Raw genomic sequence first — 8,736 nt, 5'->3', positions numbered from 1 at the left:
GAGCAGCCACAAGCCCGGGCCTGCCCCTGACCCGAGCCCTGCAAAGGCCAAGCACCCAGACCGGCCCCTCGCCTCCCAGAGGCTGGGCATGGGGGCTGCGGTGGCCAAAGAGCCTGGCACACAGCCTCCCAGCGGCCCCAGCTCCCCCAGCGGCCCCAGCCGAGACGGGAAGGGCAGCAGTAAGGGCGTGTCGAATGTGTACCCTGCCCTCCCGGGTTCCCAGAACACAACCAGCCATGTGATCGGCCAGGGAGGAAGTGGGCCCTCAGGCTCACTGCCCCCCAGAGCGGGTCCCCTGGACACCAAGCTGAAGCCCACTGAAGGCGGGCGTGCCCCGGAGGCGCTGGAGAGGCCCGTGTATCCGCCCCGGCAAGGACACCCTGGGGTCAGCGAGTCTGTAGACCAGAAACTTCCCACTGTCAGTGAAAAGCTCAACCTGTCTCCAAAGCACCCCAAACCACCCACTGTGAGAGATGGCCCCCCGCCGTGCAGACAGACAGACAAGAGCCCTAGTCCCCTGGCCGCCAGCGCAGACAGGAAGTCTGAGGGGAAGAAATGCATGGAAGCACTTTATGGTCCCACGGACGGCACGAAGCTGGAGGCCAGCCTGCCCCTGGCACAGGGCGAGGCCAGGCTGAGGGGCACGGAGAGGCCGGCGGGGGCTGCGGGGAAGGCCCTGCCCGACGCCAAGGGGAGAGGGCTCAGTGCCCAGAAGCTGCCGCCCGAGGCAGGCAAGCCCAGCGGCATGAAGCGGTCGCCCTCGGCCATCGGGCAGAGTTCCTTCCGGCCCACTGCCCTCCCGGAGAAGTGTTTTTTTGCCCCCGCGGCCAGCAGCGACCCCGTCTCGGCCAAGGCCAGCGGGGCCACAGCCGAGCCCACAGCCCCCAGCAGCAGGGACCAGAGGAAACCCCCCTCTGGGGGCGATGGCGGGAGCCACATGACAAAGAGCGACTCCCTGCCCTCCTTCAGGAGCTCCTCCATCACGGTGGAGTTACAGCACCCCAACCCAACCATGGCGTGGGGCGCCGGGCCCCGGGACAGGGCCCTCTCAGTAACTGCCCCCCCAGGAGAAACCAAAGAGAGAGAGCCTGCCCCGGCCCAGCCTCAGACCAGGAAACAGAACGCGGGCAGAGAGCTGACCAAGCCGTCGCCCGCACCCGGCACAGACCGCCCTGTCGCCCTTTGTTCCGAGAAGGACTCTGTGGTCCGGCAGAGGCGGGGGAAAGAGGGTTTGCGGAGCAGCCCTCACAAAAAGGCCTCCTAAGGGGGCAGGCCCTGGGGGACCCGCCCGGAACGTGTCACTGAGTCCTGACTACCTTTCGAAACCAGCACTGTGGGAGCATCGCAGGCCGAGCCTGGAGTCTCGCCGAAGGAGGGGAGAGGGAGAGAAGGTGGAAAAAAAGGGGCCTCCTTCCAATGCCTGCCCCGTGGTCACCGGAATAGCTGTTACCAGATAGTGTTTGTACAAGAAACAAGAAACACCTTCACAGCCCAGGGTTGTTGGGGAAAGGATTTTCTCTGTAAATATCTGGCCATGTGTTGGGTTTGGGATGTAGAGTCTGTACCTTGCTGCTGATTGTGTCATTTATGACAGCTTTTCTTTTAAAAAAAAGGAAAAAGAAGATTTTTGCTTTACCACTTACCATGATGTAGTAATGAAGCAAAGGGTTAAAACCGATGTATGTGAAAGTAGAGATCCACCCGTGTTCGTGTATATACACGCATCCACCACATGTGTTTGTCTGTGGTTTGAGAGACTGTTTCAAGACTACATGTTCCTAAGTTCAAACACCCTAAGTAGAGGTAAAGATGCAAGAAAGCCCTACCCACCGTAGCTTGTGAGTTTTTATGTGCATTTGTAACCAGAGATGTTGATAGGACTGTATCTGGCTGCCCGTGTTTCCAGATCCAAAGCAAGAGGTTCTCTAAATTGCTGCATTTAGATCCCTCCTCCATCAGGAAGGGCCAGACCGTGGAGGTAGCCACGTGCGTTTCACGGTCATCCTACCTAGTGGGCATTTCGCGCCCGGGTCCGCCTGTCTGAAGGCCAGCCGCCCTCGTCCGTGGCTGTGTGTCGGGTCTTCACCCCGGGGGGTGCGGGGTCTATAAACACACATGATCTTGATGTCTGTTCTCCTGCATTTTCTCCTGCTCATGCTCTTAAACTCAGGCCTTTCTGCTGTGAGTCGCTAGTCTAAGAAGCACACGTTTTGTAGTCCTGCACCAGCTCTGCTCTCAGACGAAAAGGAACATTACTGGCTGCACGCAACTCTGCCAGGACTTAGGTTGAGTTTTACTCGGTTGAGCACCAGGCATTGGAAGAGGTTTTAAATTTGCTTTTGGACGGGAAAGGGGGTGGGGGTAGATTTTGGCATCACAGCATATATATTAAGAATTAATCAGGACATCAAGATACCTTTTAATACATAGCTGGGGCCTTATGTTGTAGATGAAGCTTGCTGTTTTTAGCAAGTTCCTGGGTTTCACATTCATTTCGGACGCATCGAGTAGCTCCATACATTTCATAACACGATCTCTTTATTTGTATGCAAAAAAAAAGAGACTGTATTAATAAAGAGCAGCATTTGTGTAACAAAAAGACCTGTTGGAGCTATTTTGGTGCTTGAATGTGACTGTCCTTTTTACTTTTGCTAAGCCTTATTTAAATTTTGTATACCATGGAATATGTAGAAGTTGTCCAATCATTTTAGTGCTGAAGGGGTTTTTCTGTTTGTTTTCCGTTGCCGTTTTCCTGGTGGTTTGTATTGTATTGTAAGATGTCGCTTGCTGACATAAGTACTAAGGCACTAAGTACTAAGAGAAAATACACACAGATAAGTATTTATAAGATGCTTGGGATCTATAACAGGAATGTTTGTTTTGTTTTTGTAAGAGGAAAAAAAAATTACCAATGAATACTAACTCAGCACCCACACCCCCCTCGGGGGTGTCTTAGTATCTTTAGGCTATAAAATTCTTCATCTAAGCACAGCATCATCCTATGGCCCTGTGGATTGTAAATCACTTATCAGGGCCGTAAACTCCACTCCAAAAACAAAGGCATAATTTAACTAACTTGGTTGTCTTTCACTGTAAAATGAGTTGGCAATGACAAAAGGCAAACAAAAAAAAAAAAAGAGTAGGAAAAGTCTCTTTGCCCCTATCTTTTCCCACGTAGTTTTAGCCATTCCCCATCAGTTGTAGAAGAAACAAATATTTTATAAGAACTTACGTGCGTTTCAAAAGTGGTCTCAACATTTATAATTCATATCTGTGTTTGTTGGTTGTCATAACCCAAGGCTTCTGCAGTCAGACATCAAGACAGGGCTTTCGGGGAGGCAGTTTATGGTTTACAGCCGTTGCTTCTTAACTGTCCAGTTTCCTTTAAAGCACAGCTAGGTGCTTGTTTACAAACGACATATCTATGTATATTTTGTATAGTATATTATCATTTTTGCCAAATACGTTTTTGCATTTTGGATGAGTAAAGAGTACTAAGGTTGCGTTCACGTGATAACTGTCTGTTGTTGGTAACCTCTCCGGTCAGCTGGTAGAAACCCTCCTGTGTTCCCTCTGGTCCATCTCCTGTGATTGTAAGACGTGCCCCTCAGTAGTGCTCCCAACGATAGATTTACCAGCTTAACGTTTGTTAGGATCTGTGCAATAAAGTGTTTGCAGTCTTATTTTCTCTAAGAAATTCCCTATGGATGTCCTAATTGTTGTATATTGAAATATTTATACTTATGCGGACGCATAACATTGAAATAAAAATTTAGCATGAAAAGATAATGGCTAATAAGGTGTGGTTTTTTTGCATAGACACACATACATACTATCTCTAAAATGTTAGTGAATATAACTATATTATGGAAATCATGGGTTTTTGCAAATTGCTCTGCTGAGCGGAAAGGTTTGCCAATTTTTTTTTTAACTTACACAAACATGTTCCATTCATTCTGCAAGATTAAGTCTCCTTTAACTCCTGCCTGTTTTCTAACAACCTTCTTCCTTGCCTGCAAAACTTTTCAGCTGCCACACTCACCATCTCCCTATGGTCTCAGGAAAAGTTGTCCTTTCTCAGTGACACCACCTCCCATGAGTCTCCCAGAACCTTGCTCCATCAATCACCATCTGTCCTCTCATCTTTCCTTTTCTTCCCTCCTGTCTCCTCATAATTAAAAACCATTGAAGCCATAAGGAAGGAAAGAAACAACCCAACACTTATTGTCTACCTATAATAAATAGATAGATGGTAGAATTATATATATTACAAGAGGCCCGTTGCACAAAGATTCGTGCAAGAATAGGCCTTCCTTCCCCTGGCTGCTGGCACCGGTTTCCCTCCGGCACCCAGGACCCAGGCTTTTGCTCTGGCTGCCGCCTCCTGCCTTCATTCCAGGCTGGCCGCTGCCATCTTTGTTGCATTAATTTGCATATTCCCTCCTTATTGGCTGTGGGCACTGCCATCTTTCTTGTGAAGTGACAGTCAATTTGCATATTCTGTCTTTATTACATAGGATATGTTAGACATTATATATATATACACACACACACACACACACACATACATATATACACACACATATAATGTCTAATATATATGTGCTTAGTCCTGGGCAAAATAATATATATGTGCTTAGTCCTCGGCAAGATAGATGCTTTTCATTAACCATCTCATTTGAGCCCAAACACAATCCTCAGGCCAGATGGTGGTGGCACTCCATTTTACAGGTGAGGAAACAGACCCAGACAGGCTATATAATTTCTTAACGTACAGCCTGTAAAGAGGTTGGGTTAGAATCTAGATTTTTTTCTGGTCCGAAAGCTCTTGACCTTTATAAGCATTACCAGATGTCATGTAATTTAATTCAGATCCTCTGGGAATGAGGTATGCCACTCCATCTTTTTTACATGCTAAAAAATTCAGCAACTGAATTTTTGGGGCAAAATTACCAATGTGATGATTGGTGGGAAATCATGAGCCAAAGAAGCTATTCGTTCTAGGTAATAGGCTCCTTTATTAATTCTAAATTAATCAGTAGGCAATTTCCCATCTAGGATTTTCAGTTCACAAATGTAACATAAAAAAGTGTCGCTGTATTAACTGCAGAAATATGCTTCCTTCAGTATAGACCTGCTATTAAGGAACTTAGTGGTAAGACAGTTCTCAAATTTAACTTCCCTCCTGCCATATGTTTTTTTAATTGTTGACACTATTATAGATGTCCTTTCATTTCCTCCCCCCTTTTTAATTCATTCCTCCATGCAGTCATTTTGTGCCTCTAACCCCAGTTAATACTGAACACATCTTCTATATTATGACCACAGCTTTGTTGAATCTCAGTTTCATTGCTGTTTGAATGTCAGTCAGTGTGGCCCAGGTCCAAGTTCTATGGCCCTTCAACTCTATCTAGCCTGGAGTCATCAGCACCAGCCCTCAGAGGAAGACATCTCACGGATCCCAGCACCGCATGTTCCGAAAGACAAGAGCGGCGTTTCCTCACGGCACGGGCTGGTGGCAGGCTGTCAATTCCGATACGTGGATGCAGGCAAGCACTTCCAAAAGGGGATTTGCTCCCAAGACTGCAGTTCCCTGAACGCTCCCTTACATGCCAGTCAAGGCTGCTCAGGTGTGGGAAGAGAAAGATCTGTTGCATTTGGTTACTCTTTGTTGCCCCACACAGCTTTACAAAAAGTTGATTAATTGTAAAGCTGAAAGCCTTGAACAGATTTCATTAAGCGCTGCCTGGAGATGGCTGTCAGCAGCCGGGAGGCGAAGGACGAAGAGTCTGCATGGCCTGAAGCCGGCAGCTGCGGCTTCCAACTCTTCCTGTCAGGCTGGCTTCACCAGGGCCGCCAGCCCTGACCTGGCTAAATCTTTGCCTGGAACCTGTCCCTTCAGAACACACACATACTGTGTAAACTGCTGTGCAGAAGTGGCTTTCCTGGGCTGGAAACAGATTTACTCCTGTTGGGACGAAGGGCAGTTCATGTGGACACCCATCCACGTCCATCAGTGCAGTGCCATCCGTAATGCGAGTCCCAGCTCTCTGGACCGTTCAAGTGGACAGCCTTAGAATAAGTGGGGCTCCCTCTCCTCGAGGAAAAGGAAAGAGCAACCCCTAAAACTGGGGTCTGTGTACATTGGAAAACAAAGCCTTAGGAAGAAGTCACCTTTTAGTACCAGTAAATTCTCATAGCCAGGGACCTCTTTATTATTGTACTTCTGTAAAAGCAAAAATTGTCTTAAGCCCTGGCTGGTTTTGCTCAGTGGATAGAGCGTCGGCCTGTGGACTAAAGGGTCCCAGGTTCGATTCTGGTCAAGGGCACATGCCCGGGTTGCAGGTTCAATCCCCAGCGGGGGGCATGCGGGAGGCAGCCAGTCAGTGATTCTCTCTCATCGATGTTTCTGTCTCTCCCTCTTCCTTCCTCTCTGAAATCAATAAAAATATATAAAAAATAGTCTTTAAGAGAAAACCTCTTATTTCCTCTTTATTGCATGGTGCATAGGTATTGAAGTCAAATTAGCAATACAGAAAAGCAAGAAGGAAAACGTTTGAATCACTGAAATCCCATCAGCCTTGTCATTCCCCCACTTACAGAGATTTTTCCAAAAAAATGAAATAATAGATGGCGTGTTTGGTAACCTTCTCTTTTGCTTAGTATTAAATCACAACTGTATTTCAATTTCTATAAATACAGGCCTGCAATATTACATGCAATGGCTGTATGGCATTTCATTTTATGGGTGTGCCATATTGGTGTTTTTCATGTGCACACATGCAGCAGAGAACCTCAGGGGCAAATGATTGAGGTCATCTTACTCCACAGTTCCTGGCACATTGACCTTGGCTTATACCAAGGTTCATTTAATTGATCCCTACTCTCCCTCCCATCTCCTCCTCCCACTCCATAGGCAACCATGTTACATGGATGATCTTTCTGTGTTCTTACAAAATAGGTGTTATTTTGTGTGCATGTACTTTAATTTACAGAACTATTCATGTTAACATGCCATTTTGGGTTTGTTTTTCCATCAAGCCCTGTATGTTGGTTTGCAAACTGGCCCCCGTACTCGGAGGCCAAGGAGAGACCAAAGGACGAGGCAGACCACTCCAGCCTGGTAGGTAGCAGTTTTAATAAGCAAGAGAACGTACAAACAAGTCTGGTCTTGGGTGGCCACATGAGAGTAGATCTTCTCACCCGCCTGCCAGAATGTTAAAAGTTTATATAGAGGCCTTAATTGGGTTCAGTCATACATAGTGCCTAGATCAGCCGTGGGCAAACTACGGCCCGCGGGCCTTATCCGGCCCGTTTGAAATGAATAAAACTATTGATAAAAAAGACCGTACCCTTTTATGTAATGATGTTTACTTTGAATTTATATTAGTTCACACAAACACTCCATCCATGCTTTTGTTCTGGCCCTCCGGTCCAGTTTAAGAACCCATTGTGGCCCTCGAGTCAAAAAGTTTGCCCACCCCTGGCCTAGATGGTCTCAACAACACCTTCCTTTCTCAGGCTGTGTCCTTGAACATGGCTCCCACTGTGGGACCACTGGGCAGAGTATACATTCTAAGGACGGGAGGGGGGTGAGGCTCCTCCAGTTGTCAGGGTGCAGCTTGTGGGTCAACTGGCGGTCACATCCCCTCAATGGCTTCCCCCAACACTGTGTGTTTGAGATTCCATTACGCTGCTATAGCCATACTGAACCCATTGCTACTAGCTACTCTTATACCCCATGGAGGGTGTCTTCCACATTCTACCTGTCCGTTTTCCTAGTGATGAACACTCAAGTTGGAATTCCCCTCTCCATAAATAGTGCTGCACTGAATAGCATTCTGGAAATGTGAAACTTTCTTGGGTATATGCCCTCAACAGAATTCGTGGATCATGAATTTAATGTGACTAATTATTGCTAATGGCTACTCCAGTCTGTACCCAGAAGCAGTGCATGCAGTTCCTATACCCCACCACCACCCCTGCACTATTCCCCAGCTTTCTCTTTTTGCCAGGATAATAGATACAAAACCATCTCATTTTAACTTATATTTCCCTATTTTCTAGTAGAATCAACATGTTTATAATGTTATCCCACTTAAGAACATGGAATGTCTCCCCATTTGTTCAGAGTATCCCTATTATCTAACCATTGATCTATTGTTGGATATCAGGTTGTTCCCAAGGACAAGAGAAAGAGGAAAAGGGAGACCCAAGCTGCTTAGAAAGCCCATGAACCAACGTGAAAGGAGAAGGAAAAGACGGATGGATGCTCCGGCAGCCCCTGCCCTCTGCTCACCTTTGTAGGATCTAGTATGTCTTGAACAGTCAAATGCTGAAGGAATATTACCTAGAGAACGGGGGAATCACAGGAGGACATTCAATGAAGTTCACTCTGTAATCTCAAATGGGAAATGATGGCTTTTGAAAATAATCTGTACATGAGTTCTTCCCTTTTTCAAGACCCACAGTATTTAATATATTATTTACAATTGTGATGAGCTGGGCCGAAGGGGGAAGTGTGTGTGGCAGAGCAGGCCAGTTCAGGAGCAGAGCCTGTGGCCTGGCAGTGAGGCCCCAGGAGATGAGCAAACTACCTGCCCAGCAGGTCTCACCTTTGGGTTCCAAGGCTCCTCAGTCCTCTTTTCCCTTTTGTTAGGACATTTCCTCTGAGAGAATGTGGATCTTCTTCAGCTCTTTTGACTCAGGTAAGCCTAACACATGCTTCTGCTTTTT

The 8,736-nt window shown here is 47.1% G+C and overlaps 1 protein-coding gene across 1 annotated transcript in view; it reads left to right on the top strand.

The window, feature by feature from the left end:
- MAST4 (microtubule associated serine/threonine kinase family member 4) overlaps positions 1 to 3,613 on the top strand; it is a 383,523-nt gene extending 379,910 nt beyond the window's left edge. Inside the window, 1 exon segment of the mRNA XM_015563109.1 lies at positions 7 to 3,613. Within this exon segment, the coding sequence (XP_015418595.1) occupies positions 7 to 1,264 (1,258 nt within the window). The 3' untranslated portion in view covers positions 1,265 to 3,613.
- The last annotated feature ends 5,123 nt before the right edge of the window (positions 3,614 to 8,736 follow it).

Source organism: Myotis davidii, unplaced genomic scaffold (assembly GCF_000327345.1).
Source record: "Myotis davidii unplaced genomic scaffold, ASM32734v1 scaffold135, whole genome shotgun sequence".
In the NCBI taxonomy this organism is placed as follows: Eukaryota; Metazoa; Chordata; class Mammalia; order Chiroptera; family Vespertilionidae; genus Myotis; species Myotis davidii.
Note: the sequence above shows the minus strand (reverse complement) of the source record. Positions and strands in the feature narration are given on the sequence as shown.